A 27251-nucleotide genomic window follows, 5' to 3' on the forward strand; every position below is an offset into this window, starting at 1 on the left:
CAAGGTATAATCTTCTCTGGAAACCCTTGCCAGTTTCCCAATCTTCATATGGTAATCTCTCTAAAATTCAACAGTGAGCCAGCCATGAACAGTAGGCCCTTGCTGCACGAGAAGATTTGCATCTTTTGCCTTCTGCCCTAACATGAGTATTGAAATAATTTCTCATTTTACTCCACAAGGTAAATCACTGTATGGTCCTTGTTCAGAAGTGATTATTTAATCCAAACCTGGCCCCAGTCTGACATGGCCCTTGAACCTCTCTGCCAGCTGGCTGCCTGTACATGTACTATCTCCTGCTTCCCCTTGCATATCCCAGGATGTTTAGTCCCAACATTATTTTCTTTTGTTAACCTGTACTCTAATCAAATGCATTTCTCTTGCCAGCCGTTCCTGCCAGTGCTAGATCACAACAGAGATAAGAATTGTCTGGCTCACTCTAGAGCAAAGCACTGCATAACTCAGCATACATTTTTGAGATCTATGTTATGACTTTTTGGACAACTGGTGGTCAAAATCCTAATCTGAGCAGTAACTGCTCACAGGAACCCAGTCTGTACCACTTCTTAATCAGCCAGCAGTATCCCCAGCCACCAGCACAAAGAAAAAAAGATAACCAGACAGTCTCTTCTGGCAGCAGCCCTTAATCAAAGCTTGTCAGCCCTAGTAGTACAAAAGACAGTATCAATACAAATCCAATCCTAATTCAAATACCTCTGACAGCCTCCAGAGAAACATTTATCCAGTCCAACCCTGTGCATCCTTGATGCAAAGCTGTTGGCCCATGAAGATCCTATGAACAAACCTTCATCATGATATAAGGGATTGAAAATCAACATAAACCTAATTTAGTCTAGTCTATATCTAGGCCAACAGTGGCTTTTCCTCCAAATCAACCCCAAGTCTGTTCAACACCCTTTTCTAAACCTTCCATTAAATCCACTGGTCTTTGCTGACTCACACCTCAGCCACAGGGCAAGGGCCCTAGCTATGCAAAAAGCACAGCATGTAAAGCAAAACCTAACAGGCTGTGCTTTGCCAGCCCTAACCCTTCCCTGGCAATTCCTATCAGCTGTTTCAGTAAGACTGTTAAGTCATTCATATTTGCAGTGCTAATTGCTTTAAACAGTCAACCAGTGCTGACTGTTGCATTACATTATCCAGTATAGACCCAGCTGACAGTACTGATTCATCCTGTTCGGACGACTGCAAACGTATGCAATGAAACAATTACTCAAGGTTTCTTTACGTTTTGTCTGAAATGGACATTATCGACAGAAGAGACTTTTTAGCACAGGCAGGTGAACATGTGACCTTGTCAACATAACAGATCAGTGGCAGCTCTGCCAATAAAGGACGAGGCCCCCTGTGTGATATTACCGCCTTCTTCTCTAGAGCACAGTGTTAGACAGAAACATTTCCAAGTGAAACTGACCTTCATTTCACCAGGATTTCATCAAACATAACTTTTTTTTTTTTTTGTTAGAAACAAGGTGTTTCTATGTACATGAATCTGAATTTTGTATTAAAACCTCAAACTAGGGAAATACTCAGGATTTAGGAACAAATTTCAAGTGGAATATAAGTTTACTGGCCTTTTTTTCAGGTAGTCTGCCTTTCAAACATTAAAAGTTTATAATGGGTATATATAATTGTCGAACTATGAATATAAAAACTCCAATTCTCCTTCTGAGATAACATCTTAATTTTTTTAAATGAGACCTGTTTTACTGAATTGTTTTTTTCATTTACATATCTTGTGAAAAGATTGCCAAGAGTTTAGCACATGAGAAATGTACCACTGATTATTACAAAGTCAAGAAATATAGCAATTATACAACTCAGCTCATACAGAAACAGCATGAGGTTTCTTAATGCAATTTTGAAACACTCCATGTCACCAATAAAGAAATTCACATGTCAAGTCCCACATAGATTTTCTACTTCTGAATTATGTCCGGGTGTCTAACTTGACATTTCTGAATAAGAGCATTCAGAGTCAATTGAAAATCATTGTAGCAGTCATTTTCGAGAAAATGATCCTAAAATTAGAGTTTTGCTACACCTACAAATTCGTTTATGTTTGCATAAAAACTTCCTTGTCCCAGGAAATTAAATCTGGACAACCAGAAAGATCCCAATCCATAAGGAAAACTTGCTAATACCACAGAAAAGCCTTTAATTCATTTTTTTTTTAAAAAGTACTTTACCTTCACAATCTGAAGGCTATAATGGATGGAAAGCAGCTGACAAGCCTGACATAACTGAGAGATATTCACGCATTTTGGTTCTCCTGTATTAGTCTTTTTTGTATGTAAACTTCTATACCCCAAAAAATCTAACAAAATATTCAGAAGCTAAAAAATTTAGTTTAAACCCCCCCCACTAAAGAGCTTAGAATATCTTTGTTGTATGTTAGTCTGACTTTCAAAATGTGGAAGCACATAACAGAACAAGTAAAATAGTTTATTCTCCACTCAGCAGTGTCTGTTCCACCTGTGCCTAATCCAGCTTGCTTTCTCATATTGGCCATGCAGTCATCACACAAGTAGGGTACTGCCTTTAGTTTAACCAGTAGTTCTTACCTTGCTAGATAGAGAAGGAAATGCAAAGACTAAGTGACAAAGTTTTTTTCCCTGTCATAAAAGATAACAGTAGAAATAACAGGAACACAGCCCAACCCTGATGTTACCATTTCAGGGCCATTGGTATGCATGACCATCTGTCCCCAGCAGATATGTTCTAATGAACCAGGCTACCTTGCATTCACAGACAGCACAAATAATAAAAAGTGAGCAATTCTGATTACATCTCACTGATGTACATCATCCGTAATATAGGTAGAAGTGGTTTAGGCACTTTGAATTGACCAGCATATGTTTTATTAAGGCATTTTCATTCTGACCTTCAAAGAGAAGGGAATGCATTCTTCAGGCCAGGCTTGTCCTTGTGAACCAGTCCTGATAATGTCTGCTTGCATTTTGTGCTGCTAACTTACCAAGATGGGTAAGGGACAGTCTATAGGGCTCTGCTACTTCCCAAGCAAAACCATTCCAGCCCAGACCAGCTTAATCCAACCCAATCATCTATTGCATTTTCCAGTTTATTGTTCAAACTTGTAGCTGCCATCAGCTCTAGGTTAAACCAAATGTCATCTACCTCTGCTGTCCATAGTGAAAAATGTATGTAGTCCTGGAAATGACGCAGGTTTTACAGTTTTACAGCTGAAATCCTTCAAGTCCCTTGGATCTACTGGAAAAGGATTTGTTTTATTGCAATTCCCAAATGCTCAGTTTTGTATGTGTGTTTTCCCACATAATGTGTGTATTGCTTCCACCAACGTGTTTTATATTACCTGGAAGAACAGAAATGCTTTAATGGGAGGAAACAATTTTATTCTTATTGCCAGTGCAGCACAAAGCAGAACTTCAAAATGACACCATGACTTCTCAAGCAAAGTCATTCCATTTATTTTTGAGCTTGTGGACCACATTCTCCACTCCCTTACAGTCTTCTGTGCAATAACGCTAGCATAAACCGCAGAAATTATGGGACAAAGACACAGACTTTCTTTCTTTTTACTTGTCACAGATGAAGCAAGCTGCATGTCCCTGATTTCTATGTACCTCAGTAGCATATACAGAAAGTATCTGCCTTTTCTTGTGATGAGTTCATCTTTCCTCTTTGGGGCACATTGGATACGCCTTTCTTGGCATAAACTCAGTCTTTTTTTTACCAAGTAGTGTTATCAGATATTTCACTATAAAGAATTTCACATAGAGTTCGAGAGCTAGGCTTTCTGGTAAATGTCAGCTGGAAAATGAAGGTCTAGGAAAATCTCTTTAATCATTCCAATGCATCTTGTTTTACTTTTTGTTGCTGTAAGAGGTCGACGACCAATGACCCTTACCTTGATAGTGAAGTCTGCAGTGAGAGGCCCAGGTATTCTCAGTATCTCCTTGTCAGGTAACTTCTGGAAGCTGATACTAGAATTCTCCATGAGGAAGGAGCCTGTGGAGCTGAGGCTATTTTCACTCTTCACACCTTGGAGAGTCCTGGTTTCCAAATCTGACAAATACAAACAAATTAACTTTATAATCTGTAGTAAGAGCAGAAAAAAGCCCCAACACAAAACAGAGGTGGTAAAGTTTTGCCTCCTAAATTAGTGATAATGAAACTCTTTTGTTCTTTCCCACAATTCATTCACATTCCTATACTTCCATGTTCTCCATCTGCTTTTTGGCTCTGTTCAACCCTTAGTTTCTAGATCCATGTTCATGTTCTCACCAGTAGGTCATGTTTTTACTTTCTTCCAGACATATTAATCTATTCCTAGTTAGGCATATTTGTGGTTATTTAACTCACTCTTAGTAAGTCACTCTCCTATGTGGAGCATGACTCAGACCTTCACCCATGAGTACTGGCTTTGTTAAGTTGCTGTTCCCTCTTTTAGTTCAAAGGTCAGTCACTAACCACGTGTTCTGTGGTAGACCATTAACTGAAAGCAAGACAGCCAGGAAAGAAAATCAGTATGACTGCAGTCCTTTCCTCCTCTCCAGAAGTAGTCTGATCCATTCCAGCAGAAGAGGGAGTGCTAAACCCTTCTGAGCTCTCCCTCTGTATCTCTGCATCCACAGATTCCCAAAACTGGGCATTAATTAAGATACTGCTTTGTGGCAGTTACTTTTGATTGCTAAATCATAAAAAAACATATTAAATAACTGATTAAATAGAAATAAACAGCTGGAAAATAGATGTGTTCCATCATCTAGCCAGCCTCCCCACCAACTCCAAATTATGTTATGCAGTATGTTCACCAGTGACCGGTTTCTGGTAGTTATTTCAAAATGACAACACATTTCATCATGAAGGATTGCAAAACTAATGCTTTCACAAGTATCTATGAAATTATGCATAAAATCTCCCACACAGAGAGGAAGCTAAGGCAAAATATTAATTAGATGTGGACATACTATTAATTTGTGATGGAATAATAGTTTCAGAGGCAGTAAGTGGAAAAAAAAATTTTTATTAGCACGTATGAAGTTGTTAATTTTGGGGAAAAAGATAATTACAGCAATGAGACTGTTTTTCAGGATGGCTTATGGGAATTATTTCATGAAGGAAGCTGCTGATGCAGTATGCTAAGAATTTGCTCCATATTAATGAATTCTTTCATTTTCAGTGAGACTAGTAGCCTCCTTTGTGATGCACTTGGCCATATACTTATTTCTGGACAAGACTGCATGCATCAGGGATAAAGATGGTTTTAAGACTTGTCTGTATATAATCAGCCTCCTGTTAACTTCTCCCACAGTCAAAGTTCATAGGGCAAAATACTCCCTCCGCCTCAACTTATTTTATCTCATACATATATAAAATCCTTTGATGGGTAAACAGAAAGATTCGTGGAGACATCTGAAACAAGAAAGAGATGTATTTGGAGTTATTAATGTTTACACAGAGCAGTTAATCTAAACCTCAACCAGTGTCTCAGGCAGACCTCACTCATTGAAATCTTTTTGTTGTAAAATGTGATATGGCCTGAGAGAAGACAGCTTTAGATTTATCTCTCCTGCTAAAATCTCATTTCTCTCTAAGCTGTGTTATAGCTCAATTTCACTGAAAAAATAATAAAAGTATGAAATTTTTCTAACTTGGAAGAAAGCATCTATACTGGGAAAGAAAACAGGAGAAAAAGGACGAGTACAAATCATTTACTGGGAAAGTAATAGCAACCATTCTAGAGCAGCTCAGGAATACTCAAAGGGCCACTCAAAAACTGAAGTGCAGGCAGTATTTGAACTTGTAAGAAGAACATTATACATTTTTCTTCTTAGTTTATAACCTGTAATTTGCTGTTCTTTATTCATAGCCCTAAATCTAAAGAACCATTAAAAGATTATGGTGTGCCCACTGTTTCCTCAACACAAGCAGTGAGCTACAGAACAGGACTGATAAACCTACCCTCATTTTGCCACTCAGTAGAAGCTCTTTGGGTGAAAGAAATCTGGAGAGGGTAGGAATAGTTTGGTGTTTCACCTCCTTGCTGACACTAATGTTTTTATTTATACTGACAAGCTTAAAGGACTCTAACTGTTCTGTACTACAGGAAACTCCTATTACGTTTTGGAAAACAGGAAACCTACTTATCTTACAATAATTTGTGCTTCTAAGAGGTTATGAAGTACAGTTTCTGTCTTTCCTGGCAGTAAATCCCATTTACCAACACTGCAGTGTCCATTTGCTGCTGCTGAAATAAGGAACAGCTTGTGAGCAGCTACTGCATTATAAAGCCAGAGAGAGGGATGCACAGAGTTTCTATTAATGAAATAAATGAATTTGCCTTCAGTTCTCCTGGAGTGTTCTCAAATCCTGCAACCCTTCTCACGAAGAAGAGGCATACACAACTGCAGGGATACAGAGCTCCCTGTCAGACAAAGCAGGCAAGTGTTATATCTACAAAATGATGAGCTAGCAGCACTCATTGGTCTTAACTCTAGCAATAAGCAATATCACTACTAAGGAGCAGGGTTTGTCTTTTACATGCTGTTTCTGATCAAATTTTTGTGTGTGTATGCTTGCATTTGTGACCATCTATGAAGTAAGAGTGATTATCAAAACAGAAACATATGTTAAAGTTATGAGCAGCTTGATGGCTAAGCTCAGCTGTAGGGAAGCTTATACTTCACTGTTCTCAATATTTCTTCATTCAGTAGGATATATTTTATTAATTTGTAACAAAACAACTTGGCACCAAGTGAGCCAGCCGAAGGACAAGCAAACAGAAATGACTGAGAAATTATGTAGGGGCAAACAATTCTGCAATGTTGGCTAAGCTCTGCTCTGAAGAGTGTGTAACACTGGTGTAACTAGGTCCTTGGAGAACTTCTGAGGGCAGGACTCATCCCTGTGTCAAAATCAATGATCTGAGAGAGAGAAATTAGATACCACAGTGAAAACAGAACATTGCGGGTTAGCAAGACTTTCATAAACAAAAGTACACTAACTTCTACTTACATAAATGATCGGGTCCTTTCAGCATGAGGCGAATTTGCCTGCTTCCATAGGGAATAGCAACCACCGTATCGTCCACTGTGGGAAAACAAAAAATGCATGGAGTAAACAAGCAAAGAAAATCTCGTCTGTTTTCAAACCAGCAGTGAAATACGTACTTGTCAGTCAAAGGTAAAGCTTTTAGACCAATTAAACAACTCTATGAATTATGAAAGAACATCACAAATCTGTAGAACTCCTTAAATGTGATAAGAACCTTCTACTTGGAAAAACCAAAACCTCTTGGTTTTCTTTATTTCCAACTCCTTCACAATCATTTCTGGATTTCAAACTCAATAGCTGTCTATTTCACCATGGGTTCACTTAAACCTCTTCCATGACTTTTGAATTGATGTTCGTGGTGAAGTAGAGAAGCGTAAGCCTATTCTGATGTTAAACCAGAAGCACCCATTCCTTCATTTGTCTCTTTCCTAGTTGAACACCACAGCTTCTTCACAACCCTGCCCATGCTTTGTGATGATCCCCCACTTCCCTCAGGCATGCCTCCCTCTCACACCTTTTATTTTAATGTTTAGAAGTGCTATAATTCTCCTTCCCTTTCCACACCATTAACAGAAAGTCCCTTGAAAAACAGAAGCCCATTAGACTGTAAACCGGTCTTAGAGAAGGATCTTGCACCTGTGAAGCCCTTGGAAGCTTTGCAACTGGATTTAAACTGAGGTGTGAATTAGAATGTAGGTCACATGCTGCTGTGAAAGTTGGTTTGGTCAGCAATTCTAAAGAGACAGCAACCTCAGTAATTTCCCAAAGGGAGACAGGAAAGAAAGGTGTGGATAGATGCTAGAAAATGTTCCTAATTCTCTGCCTGGGTTGTGGAGTTAGTGCCCAGAGAACACTGACCTAGACTACCCAGCACGCCTAAGTTTTTCATTCACATTTCCCTATCCTTTTTGCCTTCTTCTCCTATAATTAGAAGTTGGGAAAGAAAAAGTGTGCATGGCTAACAGGAGTTTTTTTGGGGGGAGGTGACAAACATGAGAGGAATGAAGCCCCTTTTACTCTCTGTTCGTTATTGCTGCTCACACCTGCGTCATGTAATGACTGCTAGCAAGAACTATAGCTCTGTTCCCAAAGCAATGTGTTGCTTTGTCAGGTAAGTCTAACTTAACCCCTTAAGAACATATTATCTTTCATCCAAACATATGAGATGGGGCCTTAAATTTCTGACCAGACCAAATTGGCATAACTGTTCCAGCCTAGCTATATCAGCACTCTCAATTACCAGCAAAATAGTTATTAATGTTGTCATTTTATATAAAAAATGGAGACAACAGAAAAATTGAAAGCTACAGGAAACTTTGAAAGCTACAGGGACTTCTAAAACCCACATTCATTCATTCATTCAATCCTATGTCGTGAAAATGTGAACTATAACCCCCTTAAATTTTAAATTCAGTTAAGTGCCATAGGAATTTCTGCCACTTTTATATTGGAGAGCTTTATGGGATAAAATAGCCATACTTTTGTGACCTCTTAATATCCTAGAAGTGAAGGGGTAAATGTAGGCAGTCTGATAAATCTCTGCATGTCAGACGAATTGCATAGAGATGAAGCGCAGGCTCTACTGAGCTTTGTCACCTCTTTCAAAATCTTATTTGAGAGGTTTCCTCAATCTATCCAGAAATTTCAGCATCTCCTAAGACTTCTGTAACATTGGGGCTGAACTCTATTCAGCACACATTCTGCTTATACACATCTTGGATATCACATTAATTGGCCAAGGTTGGCATCCTTCATTCTTACACAGAATTCAAATTTTCTATTTGAAAAGACAATTATTCAAGTCTTACGAAATTCTTTAAATATAATATTGCTATTTTAATGCTGATTTTATTCTGTCAGTCACATTCAAGATACCTAGTAGGATTAATACATTTTATCCATTTTGGGGAAAAAAAATCTGTGAGAATGACACATCATTTTGCTGTATAATATATATATCATGTTTATTGGAATGAGAATGGAATAAACAATAACTTCTATTTTTCAAAAAATACTATTTTTTTTTTTACAAGTCTTATTTAAAGGCAGTCTCATGTCATTATTATATTTGACTGTCTCTCAGCTATGAGCTCTGTGCTGGAGAGTTAATCACTCCCTGATATATCACAGTTTAAATCATGCAACCTTATATACTATATATTTGTAGGATGTCTCTTCTGCTCCAGGGTGTTGCTGGGACTATATTTCACCTGATTTTGTCATTTCTCTCTATTTGAAATCCTAGCACACTTTGTGCGATATGTAAATCCCAGTGGGATTTATGCTTATCACAGTGCTTCCTGCTTTTACAAGCAGAAGCAGTAGGGACTGAAGGATGATTTCCTGAGGTTAACAGTGATAAGAAGGAGACATTTCCTGTGAAGAGACATGTGGAATTAAGCATGGTAATATTTAGTCACAGCTCCTTCCAACAATAAGCAGACAGGCAGATTGTGGAGCAGCTGTGTGATGCACTCTGAAGAAAAGGCACAAAGTGTATTAATGGGTTGTTGGTTTCTCTCAAGGGGATGCACAGGGTGGTGAGGGAGAGTCCCAAATAACTGAAAGACCAGTGGCCCAGGGCTGTGAAGAAAGTGCAAGAATTAAGGTAAAGGTTATGTATCAGATACATATACCAGATTCCCATGAGAGATGTTTCTTCTGGTTTTGGATTTTGAATATGGATGTTGTATAAATGGTCTGTCAGTTTTCATGGTGAGAAATGGATTTGTTTCTATTTCCCCATTACTACTGATATTCAACTGAAATCTGGAACTGCATCTGGTTTTGAAAACCATAGCAATCTGATTACTAATCAGATAAATATTCTGTCTCAGCATAACAATTTCTATAATTCTCTTTCAAATGTAATTTACTTCAGCAATAGATGTCAATCCTTTTTTTAATGAAATACTATCTTTTCACAAGGTGATCAGCAGACTTCACCAACCACTTGTGGGATAAACTCTCCAGCTCCCTGGTGAATACAGAGAAACATGTTTAAATATAGCTGATCTCCATAGGGAGATACATACACTCTTTCCAAAATGCAATATGAAAAAAAAGGAAAGAATTGCTTTTTCGCAGACTTAAAAAGATTGAAACACCCAAGCTTAGAACGAAGAGAAAAGGATATTTCTGGGTTTTTAATTATTTTTTTTTTTTTAATAGAAACAAGAACATAGACACAGATGCTTCCTTTTTCACAAAAATGCAGGAGAAAATTCAATATTACGTTGCCTCCTGCCCTGCTATGCTTCTCTTTCTGAGGCCACTGGAAGAGTTATATACCCTTATAAATACTGAAGAAGCTGTTCCCATAGCAAGTGTTAAGTGTTTAAAAGCTCTATGAATTTTTTTCTAGTAATATCCTTCTCCTATGCTCCTATCCTTCTCACATAAACAGCATGGAGAAGTGAACTGGATAATGCCACAAAGAGAAAATTAATTGAGTTTGATGAGCTCAGCCCTGTATCTGGGGTGGTTTTGAGATACAAACAACTTAGAAACTATTGGGAAAGCACTGGAATAAAGGTCACTGTCCAGTTTCCTTCACATAGTGCTCAAACTTGAATGCTGTGCTCTGTTAGGCAAACAAAAATTCCAAGTGAGTCCACAGAACACCTCCACTGATATTTGGTCATTGCTGCACATGTTCCTTCTGATTTATGCTCCATGGCAGTCTGGCTCACATAGACTTTTAATACCTTGTTCACACCATGGACAAAATATGACATTAATTCTTGAGAAATGAGGATTATTTTGTAGAGATAGCTGGGAATTAAGCTATAGACTAGCCAAACATAAACCAGTCATTCCAGAAAGTATATCGGGCTCTGATCCCAGATATGCTAATGTAGCTACATTTACAGGGACAATTTAGCAAGATGCTGACACAGAAGAAGTGCCAAAGTGACAGATATTTAAACAACCCTGGGGAAGATTAACACTGAAGTAGATTTTTAAAAGCTTTTCGAAATGTAAAATCTCAAATTTTCACAGCATGTATATAAACTATTCTGTGATTCTATAAACTGTTTGGAAGCAAAACACACAAAGAGTTCATATTAATTCATATATGTGAAGGAGATCCATAAGTGTGCCTTTAAAACTGTAAAAAGCCAATTTAAAGGAGCGCTTACTTTTGGTATATTTGAAATTTATACTGTGTTGCCTAACTACATGCATGTCTAGAGCAGGAGAGAGAATAATGCCACGTAGTTTATACAGAGTGCATACAAAATCTGATTAGCTACTTCAGTTCTGTATTATTATTATTGGCACGCAAATATGTTTAAGCAATCCACTCTCTGACATTTTTTCACATTTGTCTCACTCTAATAATATGCTTTCTGCCATCTGCTCTTCTACCTATATACCATTCTACCTATATGACATTAATAGCAAACCATTCAATATAGAGACTATATTTCACTGAAATTTTAGTACTGTGTATAATATTTAGTGTCTTTATCCTCAGTAGAGGAGAGAGTAGCACCTTTTTACCACAAAGCAACTGAAAAGCAATGAATTATTCTTATAGGAAGACATATTTGCCAAGAAAGTTCACAAATACTGTGATCTCTCAAGCAGCCTGGAGAGTTCTGAATCAATTCACATTGCAGAAACAGTAACAATGAGGTGAAATTCCATTCCTACATCTTTGTGAAATATTTCCTTTTCCCTCTAATGTGCAGTTCTGCCTCAGCAATGGAACTCTTATGAGAGTTATCCCTCCCTCCCTTCTTCCCTCCCTGCCTCTCTGCCTCCCTCCCTCCCTCTCTCCTTCCTTCCACCCTTCCTTCCTATCTTTTTACCCTTCCTTCAAATTGCTCAAACATGCCCCAGCTCTCTTCCCAAAACTACAGCTCCATCTGTGGTGCTGTAACCAAGGTAAAAGCCTGCCTGGCATCCAGGATACGCTAACCCTGTCACTGGGGCACACTAATGTTCTTTACCACCCTGAGCCGAAGCTGTCTCAGTGTGCAGGTAAAGCCCATATCTGTCTGTACCTGCCCATGTAGCCACCTCCTGACGACTCAGGCACCTCAGTCCACCCCATGACTGAGTCAGTACACTCAGCATCCAGCAGGCATAGTGTGGGCATAGGTCTGGGAGTGAATACTCTGCCATGGTGGCAGCACCATCCCCCCCGGGTGCCCCTCTGCCACAGAGCAGCATAAACCACTGTTCAGAGCAGTCTTGACTGTGTTCTCTATGCCTAGCCAGCTGTACAGCCAGACAAGAAAGAGTAGAGGCAGCTCTTCTCATTCCACAGCTCCTTGCAAGCAACTAGCTAACAGAGATGGGAAATTTATTGGTAGCACCTGCCCATAATCCTCTGTCCACCCCCACAGCCAGAGCTGTAGTCTGAGAAAGCCTAATTTAACCCACAAGAGAAGAATCTGTGGGGACAATCAGACTGACCATGACCATGCAACCGCCTGAGAAAGAGTGAAGTGTAGCTTGCAAGAAATGCGTATTTCATTAAGAGGGGAAGATGGCACTTGACCAGAAGGGACAGCTTACGTTTATTTGCTGAGAGCTGGGACTTATACTGGCCTCGAACGAGCCGGCAGGTGGTCCCATCACCATTGCAGACCCCACAGTTGTCTTCTTTGACAGCACTTCCCAGCTGGTGGTCACAGCCAACGATCTGGCAAGAAAGAAAGATGTGCAGTTCAATGTGAGCACCTACTGACTGACTGCTCGATCCATCTCTGCGACTAATTGCCATCAAACTTCTCTCTAGGCATCTCTAGATGGCTGTAAAGTGCCTTTGCAATGAAAGAGGCTGAGCAAATCTGGCTGTGAGTTTGAACTGAATTCAGATGTGAGATAGCGAGCAGGTTAGTACTCAATGGCTTTTGCAGTCCAGAGAAAGAAAAGAGTATTGTTGGAGATTGTTTTTTAGGGCATTGTGAACATTTATTGGACAGACACCAAAAAAAAAAATCACTTATTATAGTTTCAAAAAGAAAAATGCTTGAGATAAGTAACAGAGATACGGAGCAGACAGATAAAAATAAAGAGCAGCACAGATAAATGGCAACATGGCTGAGATCTCAGTGAAATTTTACCTGCTTTGCAGTTAGGAAAACCATGTGGTTTTAATTATGTGTGACAATAATCTTATTCCACGCTATCACTGCCTGTGTTGACATTGTTAAAGATCTGATAAATAGGAAGGAATGATTAAAACAAAGAACTGAAAGTCAGAAACTGGCTTTACGCTTATATGCAAATTATTTGGTTCAAAACTTTAAAAGTTGAATGGATGAACTAGGCTTCTCAGTTTGCAAAAAAAAAATGTTCTAAGGAGAATAAAATATAAATTTATAATTAAATGAATTTAAAGAAATGGAATATAAATTATATATAAATATATAATAGTGCTGAATGTAGGCCTTTTGTTTGAACTTAGATTTCTGCATCCAAATTATGAATTTTGCACATAAATAATTGAAACCCAAGAAATTCAGCAAGTCCATACGATGTTATAATTATCTTCATACATACTGGAAAATAAAAGGCTTTAACATTCTGGCATACACAGTAAGTAATGAAAAAATATTTGTGTATAAATTCTACTTCTGAGGAGTTTGCTCTAAGACTCTAAGCCAAAGTATATATAAACACAGGGAATTTTAAATGAAGTGCTTATTTCAGCTTTAAATTTTCCTGGGTCTGTGAGTTATATCAGAGAGTTGAGTCCTAGAAACCGATAAGAGCAAATAGAGTACTTACTATGCAGAGTCATACAAGCTGCATGTGTAACTTGCCTACTTAAATATTGAGACCAGTATTACTTATTTGTGCAAATCTAGTGTGCAGAGCTGCAGACCTCTGCTAGGGTGGGATGTACTTCTGGGTTTGACACTTCCTGTTCACTTGCCTGTGAAAACGTAGGCTTGGATTAATATCCAGTGTTTACTTTTAGCAATTTAATACCCATTTCTAACATCATTATTTTACTAGTGGCACAATAGCACTTTCTCTGGTTATCTGTTATGTTGATAGTATAATAAATTTAATTTAAATCATCATAGGTTTAGTTGAAGGCTTGATGAAAGCTATCATCAAAATTCTTTGACTTTACCCATTTCTACTGGGTCATAACTGGGTCAGTCTTCAATGCTTCTGCATTATATTATAATGTCTCCAGGGGAATTAATGAGGGTGAAAAGAGTAATGGTAATGCATAAATGATACAATTCCCTGAAAACCTAGTCATATCAAGACTGCAAGAGACATTTTATCATATTAGAAATACCACTACAATAATGGTTAGATAGCTGAAGCAAAGTTCAGGTTATCTTGATTGTGACTACTCCATACAGAGCTTCCAAGTACAGACATATAAATTATATCAGTGATACCATGTAAAATTTAGGTCTGTTTTTCTCTGAATGAGAATACCCCTACAGAAGCTGGTATACAGAGACTGGTTTGCTTTAACATTCATGAATATCCCTGTATAGACAAGATGTGAAAAAAAAAGTCACCTGCATGACCTGAAAACTGTATGACATAATGCCTGTAAATCAGCTTTATTTCCTTTAGCATATTACAGCTTACTAGCACCCACAGTGAGAAAGGTCTTGCTGAGGCACCAAGACATCAGAGGAAAGGCTGGAATTCCCTTTCATATCTGCTCATAACATATTTTATATTCACTCAGCAGCTAGAGTTGTATACAAATCTGTATGCCTTCCCTTAATTTTGAAAAGAACATATGAACTGCCTGGATACAAAAAGGGCTGAATCTTAAATCCAGGTATGAGGCCACCAGTTTCAAAGCCAGCCTTCACTACTTTAAAGCCTTTTTAACTTTATGAATCATCAGCTAAAATGTTGCCATAGGCTGTAGTCTGATTAAAGTTAATTTATAAATTGAGTAATCTGGAGCTAAGTCACAACTTGTAGAGGAAACTGCCAGGAAAATCTCAGGTGTGAAAGGAAGTTATATTGAGGTTCTTTGCTCATTTTGAGTTGGACACCCATTGCCAGTGTATAGTATAAAAATATTTCTTTTGCTGAAATGGAAGTATGAGCAAAATGGAGACCTCTTATGAACACCAAAACTTGTGTGGTATGAACAAAGTATGTTTTAATCTTCCTGTACTTGGTAGTCTCTCCGATCATTTTATGCTATTAGAAATTTTAACAAAATTAATTAAATTTCCTATTTCTCCCCAACGTTTCTTCAGAGCTTTTTTCTCTTTTTCATAAAAAACCCACTTATGAATGATTAATCAACTCCTGAAATAAAAAATATTCCAAGATCACCGGTGTTTTGGTTTTTTTTTTTCTTCACTACCTAGGGAAATACTTCTTCCACCTTTTTGGGGTAACTTCATTTAGCAAAAGGTTGGTAGTGTTTGTAATGGAGTCCCTGATTCTTTAAAATGAAAATCCCTACTCTAAATCTCTTATATCACTTTGTAGTAGCTCTTAGTTGGAAACATTATGTAGGCTGGACCCTTATGAAAGTAAAAGATCAAAAAAAGAAATATAAAAGTGCTCCTGAAAAAGATAATTATGAGAATAGCAACTTCTGTCTCTATGAGCAGAAGAAACATGTTTTACTGAGTTGAGAATATATAATTTCCATTATATTATTTTCCCTCTCCTTCAAGGCTGTAGATAACTACTGCAAAAGATGAACATATGGGTGAAAATATGTCACCATCCCCCCCGAAATCTGCACAGAGTTAGCAAGGAACAGGAAGGCAGAATTTTTTCTTTCACCATTCACCTGAAAAATGCACGAAACATAGATATAGAAGGTTTTGGAATGCCTGTTACCAGGGATGCCAAAGATGTGACACTCTAGGGGAGACTCAGCTATCAGAAAAAGTAGATTCGCTTATTCTGTAGAGCTAGAAAAGCCTGCCGAGACTCTAACCCATGGGCATACTCATCTAACTGGGGGGCGGTCGAGGACTCGTCATGAAAGTAAGCACTACAGAAGGAAATGCTTCATCAGCTTGCTAAGCAAAGGAGTGAATAGGGATATTGCATCTCTAATGTACAGCTCAGAGTAATGGTTTGGTGGACACAGTTTGAAAGAAAATAGTGACATCTTTGAATCAGAGACCTAGGGAATATTTCACTCTCTGTAAAGCTTTGAAATGTCAAACCCTCGTCTTGGTTTGAAACTAGAACTGGTGTTGAAATTCTGAAGTTTTTGTGGGGTGGAAACTTCCTTTTCCAATGCATTCTTGTCCTGATCTCAATTCATCCTGCAGGGCTTAAGGAGATGAAGTCTTTTTCAATCCATAAAGGGCTGGGAAGGAAGCCCCCAACAGGAAGAAAAAATGGATTACTGCAACAAATTGTGCCTAGAAATGTTCTTAAGTAAGCAGTTTTATACTCATTTCTATTGCATGTTAAGCCTCCTCCCCTTAAAGCAGGCTAATGAAGCACAGACTTTCCACACTGAGATCTTTTTGAGTTTCAAATTGCTGAAGTGCGGTCAGAGGCTTGACCTGCAGATTGTTACCACACAAAACATCACAAACGGCTTCACTAAGTTCCCTGACAATCTAATCGAAACCCCATTAAAATCTAGAAAATGCACTTTCAAGTTCAATAGGCTTTGGATGGAGCTCTTGCATATTTCTAAAGCTGTGCCTGTGAAGCTTGTTGCTATTGTGGGTAAAGTCCCTTATAGTAGTAAAGGAAGATCATGCAGAGCTCTGGAGATGTCTCAGTACATGGAAGATGTCACACATCCAGAACCAGGAAATCACAGGTAAGTAAGAACTCCCTGACCTTCTTTACCATCTCTAAAATGAGCTGATTTTTTAATTGTTCTTACTGGTTTAGCATAAAAAGTTGGTAACAAAAAGCCAGAATAATAGCAGCTAACCCCTACTTGGCCAAGCCTGAATTGTCTTCTGGCATACTATACTACAGTTCTGCTCAGAGGTAAAGATTCCATGCTACATTTTAGGCTGAAATCCCACACTTCATGCTCACTCTGATTCCCAACCCCCCAAACACTTTTACTCCACTGACAGCCAATGAGTTGGGAAAACAAAAAAAGGGACATTCCTGACTCCGAGATATATTTGCAAAATAATCTTTACAGGACACTGCAAGAAAAAAGACGTTCATCATGTTAACAAAGCAACTGTTCATGTATAGTTTAAAAGCATTAAGTTAAAAGTCCCACAACAGGAGTTGGAACTAACTTACTGAGTGCGTGCATGAATGTTATATATGTATGTGTTCCCCTTGAACTCTGGCTCAGTTTAGCAGATTTTTCCAGAAATAAAACTGGACCAGCAATGACAGGTTTTGCTTCAGACCAGCTAGACTACAAATGCCCTGAAGTAAAAAGTTTTCATAATAATTTCTATTCAGTATTAAGAAACTCTGGGCAGGAAATAATGTAATAAAGCAAGCTTGCAAATCTAGCCAATTATAAATAAATCTCTCTGGTTTTCAAAGGGCACGTCTGCAGTTCAAACACAAGTTCTGAGAATCCGAGAAAAACAAAGCTGCCCTTCACACATATACCAATCTGGGGCTCAATCTGGGACTTGTGTTGATTGTCACTACTCAGCTGAAGAAAGTTTTGGATCGGAGCCACTGTTTCAACAGGGTCCAAAATCCTGTTTTACAATCAGGACGAAGAGCTGTTGTACTGTTAAATTACTGTGGAGAGAACAAGCTATGAGCTGTACAGCAAACAGGAACTGGATTGGTGTCTTTGATGAAAGGACTCACAACCCCTACTGAAGTGATATCTGTCCTTCAATTCACTGACACCTTATGATGAGGGTTCACAGCCTCAGCATTTTTTTGGCACAGCCTGCTGATACTGTCCTGTGACAGGCAGTCTTGTGCAGCTGGGCAGAGCCCTCCTATGTCCCAAGGAATTTAGTTAAAAGCACACCAGAATCAGCAATTGCAATTGAAGACCATAACATGATTTTCACAACATCAAGGCAATTTGTGACTGTGCTGTTAACAGTAGCCCCAGTGACATGTGCAATCAATGTACTCACTTGGCACTTGAGCCAAACAAAACTTGCAACTATTCAGGCAGTGTAAACAAATTTCAGCCACTGATAAGTAGCCTAATTGTTAAATAGAACCACTGTAGTGACTGAGATCCACCTTCCAACACGCTAAGCCTGTGGCTGGCCAGCTCAGTGATTTGTCTTTGTTTGTTGCCTTATGTACCACTCATCCACTGGAAACGACTTGCAGATCCTGCTTGATATCTGCCCCAAGACCCAGCATTCCCAGCTAGGCAGGGATGTCTGCTACTGCTGTTTTTAAACCCAGACCAAAACCCTCATGGAGCCTCACCCGCCCAGCACAGCAGATGCAACACTCTGAGAATCAGTGTTTCGGCCAAAGCTCTAGAACCAAACAGCAAACACCCAGCAGCAGAAGGAACTCAAGAGAAATTCCTATTTCTCAGGTTTTCCTCAGGGAAAAGAGTAACTATAACCTCATTCTGAAATCACCCTTGATCTAAAAAGAAACAATTAAATCAATTTAAAAGCTACAACTTTTAAATGAGGATTTGTAGAGGCATTAAAATTTTGGATGTGGAAAAAATGCAGCTCCTATCCTTATATGCAAATTTTGCTAGAAGGAATCTTCCTACATAAAAAAGACTGAATTTTTGAGATTCAGTCATACATAACCAACCAATTTATCGTGTGGGCCAACACAGGAGCCCACAGATGTGGAAACAAAGTTCACTCTGATGATACAGGAATCCAGAGGCTGCTGTTCTGTAAGGAGCAACATTTAGACGGAATTAAATTTAAGAGTTCATAAACAGATGACAAGAGGAAGAAAAGAAGCTTTTGTGATTATTTATATTCACCTATCCAATTCACAGTTTTATTTGGTTTTCTCTGGATCTGTGTTCACATATCCATATTCTGGCAGAGTAAGAAAAAGTTTCTGCTTTATTCTTGCGTGTTGTGATTGGAGAGAACAAAAACCCCTTGTTTCTTTAGTCAGTGCTCTATAGCAGGTTTTTATTGAAATGCTTGATTTTCTGAAAAAGTCACACATACTGTCTAAACAGATCACTTACTTAGCATTGCCAGTGGAAAGATTTGCTAGGTTTTGTAGAAGATGAAAATATTACAACAGAGGGTGATTGCAAAAGCCGTTATAAGTCAAAACTCACCAAGGCAGCTCTCGCTCAGCTCCCTCAGAACAATGTGCTTGAGAAAGCAAAAGTAAAGTTAATGAAGTCTGCCCTCTGGACCCATCCTCCTAAACGATGAAGTACTACACTGTAAAAGCATTTAATTGGCACTTGTGACACATTATATTTGACTGTGATCCTTTGTTAGCTCTGGTGACTTCATGACATGCTTGATACTGCCACTCAGACCTCTCTTCTGTTGGGTGTACAAGTTTCCTTCTCTCAGACAGGCTTCTTTTGTTTACAGAAGCCTGTCCACTGTGAGCTGGATCAATGGGGATGCAGCTGCAGTGCTTTCCTACTAACAGTGCCAGCACAGACTTGCTGGTGCTTCAGGGCAGTCACATAATCTGTGTTATCAAGGAACAGACTTCACCCACAGCTCAAATACTTGAGAGAGACCGTATCTCCCCAGCCCCCTGCTGAAACTGCTTAGTCTGTGTGGTATTCTAACCAGTGTGTGTAAGAGGAATGCATGTGGGCTCCATGAGAAGACACTTGGGATGACAGGGGAAACTAGCTAAAACTCCTGTGCCCCCCCTGCCCTGGATTTGCACAGTGATTGAAAGCCTTGTCACGGTCTTCAGTGAGAGCAACACATCTGTTTGGGGCGGGGGGAGGGGGGGGAACACTCTCAAAATGCCCAGCCAAGCGTGGACATACATCTTGCAGCACTAAATTCTCTGTGCCACTCAACACACCGTAGATTTTTCAGTGTGCTAAGGAAACACGTGGACACAGATGACTTCATGGTAACTGTAAAAGAGCTCTCAGGACTCTCCAAACTGCTCTTTGGAATGACTTCTTTTTCTAAGCTCCCAAATCACTATGTGCTTCCCGCCCTAGCAAAGGGAGGTGCTCTGTGTGCTACTGGTCAAAGACATACCCACAATAGAGAGTTTGTCTGCTTGCGAGTAACAGCAGGTATTGTTTCTGCTGAAAGACTAGGACAAAATATCTGTGCAGTGGTGCCAATCTCCTTGGTACTATAAAGCGGAAAACTAATGGCTCCGGGCAGGGGAGTGGAGGTCTAATAATGAAAATGCAGATTCTTTCATACAATAAACATATCCCTATTTCCTCACCACTGTCTGCCACAAAAATGTTGGTACCTGGCATGAAGATAGCAATTTAAACATTTGTCTATTACACTTATGAGTCATAAGGTTCTCCACCCCACTCCTTCCTGTGAGATGGAAAGATATGCTGAGGATAACACTACTTCTTTCATTGCATTACAATGATACTCATCAACAAGAAAACAAAATCAAAATTTATTATCCACAGAGTATGAGATAGAAGAGGATGGAGAGTATTAGACAAAAAGTTGAAACAGCAATTCAGCTATTCAGCCTGACACAGTTTGAAAGGACCTGACCATCAGAAATAAAGAATTCAGTACTTTATGAAATGTTATGTCCCCAGAAGGCATCTAGGTTTCAATACACTCTAAAAAAACCAAAAAAGAACGATTCTTTTTGAGTATTTAGGCCAAGAAGCTTGAGGAAGACATCAGAAACTGAAAAGCTACTTTAATCATAATGCCAAAAGGCTGGGCTAAATCGAAAGCCAACTTAGAACTGATCCTGTTAATAATGTTTTCTACATGTCTGAGGAAAAATAGCCACCATCTTTCCTAAATAATAAAGTTATTATTACATCTCTTGCATTTTTCTTCTGGTGTTTTACTACTTAAAAAGAGGAAAGCTACAAGCAGGAGCCAGAACTAGGTGAACTACAGGAGACTGAAATCCCAGCAACATGTAAATACCTAGACTTTTTTTTCTGTAACAGTTTTCTTTGTTTTAACCTGACTTCTGTCATAACCTTGGTAGAAGAAAAAGATCATTCTTAGAAGCTGTCATGGGAGATTAAATGCCTCTGAAAGTGAATACTCACTGATAGAAACACAAATGATGCCTGTTTGTAGAGAATTAACAGAACAAAGGCCTTCCATTGCCTCCTTTGCCATCAAACGGGCAATGACAGGCACTTTCAGTCCTCCTGTGTGAATACAAACAGCAACACAGGTAAAAATCTCCTTCTGGAAGTTTCTGACAGAGTTTTCACTGTTAGATAATGTGACAAATTAAAGTGCCGAAAGTGGGATCTTGTCAAAATAAGCATGTGATCCTCAGTGTTGCTGGTGGCAAGCATGGATAAGAATAGTCTTGAATATTACAGCCATGAGTGTGCCAGCGTGGAGTAATGTAGGCCAGTTGCTTCCAGAACTTCAGACAGAGTGGGGAAGACTCCCAGCCGCCTCCTTCCTCAAAACTGGAGTTGGCCTGAACGGTGTGAGGAGGTCATGCAAATAAATCAGCTCCCAGGCTAAGCAATGACTAGGAATGGCCATAGGCCTAGGCCAATTTCTGCAGCAGTGCTCTAAGCGCATCCCACAGAGACATCTGGGGACCAAGGCGCTTTCATGGGACTTTAAGAGCCTGCTGAGGTGGAAACCTAATCTATATTCTTTAAAATCCGTATTTTACCTGTATCAAGCAAGTTCATTGTGCCAGTGAGTACAAAAGCCACACACTGAACACAGGTTTAAGTGACACTGTAACCTGATTAGTTGTATATTTTGGGCTGAGCTGTAAGCAGGAAAGGATCCATACAACAATGCTTATAGACAGAAGGGAGGAAGAGAAACTATCCATGCTGAAATCACGATAGACAGACAATATAGCACAGTCATCTATTTAAAGGAGAGCAGATTTTTCCCACTCTTCTGACATGATGCACTAGCCAGTGTAGCTTTTATTTCTCATGAAAAAAAATCAGAAGCACGCACGTATATATATATAGATATATAAGTATATATAGAGAACATAATAATTTGGTAACTTCACAGTGGCAAAAGTCACTTAACAAAATATATCTTCACTGCAGAAAAGTTTGCATTAAAAATATTTTTAGAATTGGTGATTCTCAACTGACAATCAATTTCTTTACCTATCACAGATTTATAACAGCAAATAAGTAATACCAAAATAGTAAGCAACAAAACAATGCTAATATTTGAAAAAAAAACATTTTATTGTGAAGAAGCTGTATGAAACTATAGTCAATACACTTCTGGCAAAATATTCAATGCATTCACTGCCTCGGTTTGATATGAACAATAGCTTTTGAAATTCAGCTGAGTATTGTTGGCTACAATTCTATTGCCATGCTGACTTCAAACATAAAGATGCTGTAGTAAGCCATTGCACTTTATGAAATCACCTTTTCTCACCTTTTTTTTTTCTTTTTAGATCAATGGTTTTCATACTCTGTCTGTAGTATAGCGGGGTCCATAGACTGACCGCTTTTGTTACAAGTACTTTTCAGTCTCTGTGAAAGGTTGCTAAGGAAACTAAGTTTATTATTAACTGACTTGAACTCACTATGCAGTTCAGTCTTTAAGAATTGATAAATTAGAAAAGTTAAAAACTACCTCTTGTAGTATTTGGTAGTAGATGTGTAAAGAGGAATATAATATTATCATAAATAGTAGACATTAAGATAGGCATTTCTGGTATGCATCTGTCTTTAACTAGCAACCCGTAAAATTGAAAGAATGCAATAGAGAAAGATGGACAGTTTTGGAAGAAGAAACAAAAGTGTTTTCTCCAGTCCTGAACTACCTTTTTGTAGTAGCAAACTTACTTAAAGATCTTCTCAGAAATGACCAACTTTTTCATCACTGGATCTAATCCTGCTATTAGAGCTATAATTAGACTGTCTCATTAGGCAATCCAGAATTTTGGGAAACTTGTGCACTTGGCTGAGGTCAAGAGGTCTAGATGATTCCTTTCTTCAGATCACAAGTGAGATTAGCCCTAGTAACTGTCTACTCTGTTTTGTTTACTGCAGGACTGCTTTTGGCTCTGAACAGAAAATCAGAGAAGAGAAACAGGGAGAAAAGCTTTCAAAGGTATATAAAGTGGCTGAAAATACAATAGAATGCCAAAACCACATCAAATCTACAGAGGTGGGAAAGAGACAGGGCAATAAAACATGAACCTAGACTCAACTTTTTCTGATATTCAGCTGTGTTCAGTATTAAAAGGAGATGATGCAAATTTCCTTCCCTCCATCAACAACTACATGTAGCTCAGAAGATTAAACTGATGCAGATAGGTTCAAAAGAGTAGCAAAATATAACTAAAAGCACAAAGGCCATATAGAAACAAATAAGGATGCAAATAAATTGGTTGAAGGATGAGTAGATCTCCATTCACTGTGAAGTGTTCAGCAAACAGGGAAGCTGAGGTCTAAAGACATATAGCAGCTTGTTTAATCCTATCGCAAATCAATAGCAGATTTTCCAGTTTCATAGTTTAGTACCTCATCTTCTTCTATGTGGTTTGGGATTTGCAGGGAGCAATAATCCTCAAAGATAATGTAAATTCATAGACTTATGAAACTTTGGTATATCCAAACTGGAAGCTAACCCATTGTTTTCTTATGGTGCTTTCAAATGAGATCTGCTGCTGACAATACAAACCTCAAATAAAAAATCCTTTCCTCAAAAAAAAAAAAAAACAAACCAAACCCCACCACCACCACCAACAGAAAAAAAAAACCCACCCAAAAAACCAAAGAAACAAGGAAACAGCATAAAATGAGAAAATAACCTTTGAATTTGTACACCTCTTCCAAACAAGGTAGAAGTCAACTTAAGAGAATGAAAACAGATAATTAAAATGAAGATGCTAAAATGATACAAGTATGAAGGAGGAGAGTAGGCGCATGAGAGATCTGAGCAGGGAAGTCATGAGGAAAGGCTTTAGGGTAGGGCTTCTCTCCTTACTTGGCACAAGCCACTGATGCACATGTCCAGTGATTCAGTGTAGCATCGGGTCCCATCCAGAACCTTTGGTGCCAGCTCCACAACCAGAGCTGCTCCTTTGGCCTGGCACTTCAGCGAGCATGGGTTGTCGAGGTCATTAGAGACAGGAAGCCACTCATAAAACTGTCCCTGGTACTTGACGTCATTGTGAGCAGAGCACTGCTGGGCACGAAAATCACCTGCTTCTGGTGGACAGTCCTGAAGAAAAGAGGAAAAGATAAGCAAGTCTGCTTGGGACAGCCAGTCGTAATGAACTGTAGGTGTCTTAACCACAGCCCTGATGTGCTGTTGCTGAATCTCTTTGCACTTGTGTGCATATGTGGAGAAGTGTGTGTGCACAGCCAGTCTTTTCCAGACAAATTTTCCTCTGTGACTGAAGAGAAAGAAAAAAGAATTACATTATTTGTTTGTTTATTTGAGCTCTCCTCATTAGCTGTTTTGGTTTTTTTTTATTTTTTTGCTTCATTAGTTGGTAGGGTAACAAGAACCAGAAAATGTGATACATGTTTGTATTTCTTTAACCTAAGTTTTCATAATTTGAGTAACTAGCAACTTACTATTATTTTACTGGGACGACTGTTAAAAAGCCCCTTCGTTAATCCTTCAGGAGGTTTGTGAGACATATAAACCCTACTCTGAACCCAGTACACCTGATACAAAAAACAAAGACCACTCATACTGCATAAAGTCTCTTGTTGATGAGAATGTGAAGCTCTTGTCCACACACACTTTCTTGCCATTATTTAGCATTGAAAACCATGAGTCAAGTTCTTAAGAGAGCAAGAAAAGTTTCAAAATCATAAGGCTTCAGGCAAAATAAACACGAGTTCTTCTTATTTCCTTTCTATTTTTTTGATCCTTGAAGAACAGTATTTCAAGTTTTCCTGTACAAGCAATCACAAAGACTAGAGATTAATTGTTGTTTTTTTTTTTTTAAGTAACCAGAATTTCTTAGTAATTACAGGAATAGAGAAGGTAAGCTTTAATAAAAACATTAAAAGAATGAGAACTGTGACAAACAAGTAAATGTTGGCAATATGGCTGCCTCAGATTGTTAAAGTACCATAGTCCTCCACCTTGCTCCTGTAAGGAAATCTGCTCTTTAGTGATACCTGGTCAGATATGAGGTGAAATGAATACCTGTCATAAACTTTGCTTGAGGACTGTAACATTCTTTCTATTTTTAGAGAATCTTAGATGTCTATTATAGACTTGATAGGGAACTATTTTTATGTATATACAACCACATAACTAGACAATGCCCTTTTAAGATGCTTTTATTCTCTGTCCTCAAACTACTTCATCCTATAGACATTCAAGTATTATTAGTGACAACTTTATTTACAGGTTTTCTCATACTCCAAGCTAGGAAAGTCCTGCTCCTACTGAGACAAAATATCTCTTCTGAGATTTAAATAATCCCTTCTATTTTTCAGACCTTTTTCTACACCTTTATTCATTAACACTTTTCTGCTTGTTTCTAATAGGGCAGATTATTACAGCTTTCGATAGAACTGGCATGGGGGCTGCATGGCGCTTTATGATATTGAAGGATCATCGTTTAGCATTAAAGTCTAAAATAAAACCTGTCTTAACAATTGAGCTTTCAAAGTCTCCTTTGGATATAAATTGTCAAAATCTTCGCTATGGATTTTTCATCCTGTATACCTTTGGCTCAAACCCACAATAACCAATGCAGGTTCTCATTCACCGTGTAGTGGCAATGTGATCTTAAGCCTAATTTGTATTGCACCATCAGAGCAAATTTTCAGTTAATTTGCCTTGTATTTGAATGTGATGCAGGCCAAAACCAATGGGTCAAGCTTCAGCCAGAAGTTCTGCTGTCTAAGTACAACGTAATAGTGTTCCTGCTACAAAAGGTTAAATGGATAAGGCATAAAAGAGAAAAAAAAAAAATTTGGGTTGAATCTTGCTGTAGAAAAATATGTATCAAAGAGCAATAATCCTGATTTTTGAGGAGAGCTCACTGATCAAAGAGCTCACTGATCCTTCCTGAAAGTGGAGGTTGAAAGTACAAGCTCATAACTGGGATTTTAGTGTTGGAGGATTTAGACAACAGACTGTTTTTCTAATCATATGTTACGGAAGATTAAAAAAGAAGAAAAAAAATAGATGCTGAAAGTATTTCAGTTTGATTTTAAAATCTCTAGGAAACTTTGAGGCAACCAGGTCCTTTTTCTGATCTGGGCAACCTGTTGACATGAGACAAACTATGGACAACAGCACAGAGTGAAGAGAGCAGAAAATTATGTGGGAAATTCATTATTCCTCTATAGTTTTTAACTAGAGGAAAAGTGGTCTTTATGTTCTGCTTTTAAACAGAATGAACAAGACAGTTACATCTTGACCCAGGATCCGTTTTAGCTCTATTTTCAAATAGAGAAGAGACAGTCACAGAGGAACACTGTGGCCACATTTCCTGCCACAAAACCTTTGGTGCATAACCTTCTCTGATTTTTTCTGTCCATAAATGAACACAGTCAGGTCTGTTGGCTTGGCTCAGGCTTGTTGCAGAGATCCAAGCCAATCCTCTTGTTTGGTTCAAGCTTGGCTCTACCTTCAAAACTTCCTGGCTTTCAATAACTTCATTTTTACAAAGACGGAAAGAACAAGTAAAGCACAAAACTTAAAGAGTTCATAATCCTAATTTGTGCAGTATTCAATACTATATTTGTTGTATTGGATTTTATTTTTAAATCAAAGAAAGAAAAAAATGTACCATCAACATAATAAGCTTTCAGGACACGGCAGGTGACCAGAACTGATGTTAAATACTTCCAGTCTTTGATATCATGATCAGAATAAAACAATGGATTTAAATAGTAGGCCTTGTGTTTAAAAAAGTTTTCATGTGAAAACTGAAGCCATTCGAAGAATACATTCAAGCAGTCAGAAATGCAGACATGCATACTTCTCTTGGCATGCAGATATGAAAAAGGGTCATGGCCTGGCCCACCACTTTACTCCTGCTGTGAAATTCCAAGTCCTAAATCTATCTGAAGGCCTTAAAGATCCCTTTCCCTCAAGGGGGGAACTTTTCTTTCAGTTAAGAGGGCACATGTACTTGCACTTACACACATAAGACCTGCATAACCTCTGTAATATATATTTTTTTTAATACCAATGGACAATATTAAAAAAAATACCTAT

At 38.4% G+C, this 27251-nt stretch overlaps 1 protein-coding gene across 3 annotated transcripts in view; it reads right to left on the reverse strand.

Annotated features, from left to right (window-relative positions):
* The window catches only part of ADAMTSL1 (ADAMTS like 1), a 400708-nt gene that overhangs the window by 105947 nt on the left and 267510 nt on the right, over positions 1–27251 (reverse strand). For all 3 annotated transcript variants that reach the window (XM_062608991.1, XM_062608990.1, XM_062608992.1), the window contains 4 exons: positions 24042–24278; positions 12586–12712; positions 7018–7092; positions 3908–4065 (listed from right to left, as the gene is read on the reverse strand). In XM_062608991.1, coding sequence (XP_062464975.1) covers positions 3908–4065; positions 7018–7092; positions 12586–12712; positions 24042–24278 — 597 coding nt within the window. The remainder of the gene's footprint in view (positions 1–3907; positions 4066–7017; positions 7093–12585; positions 12713–24041; positions 24279–27251) is intronic.

This window comes from Pezoporus occidentalis, unplaced genomic scaffold (genome assembly GCF_034315485.1).
Source record: "Pezoporus occidentalis ecotype Australia unplaced genomic scaffold, CSIRO_AGI_Poc_V1 ctg133, whole genome shotgun sequence".
Classification (NCBI taxonomy): Eukaryota; Metazoa; Chordata; class Aves; order Psittaciformes; family Psittacidae; genus Pezoporus; species Pezoporus occidentalis.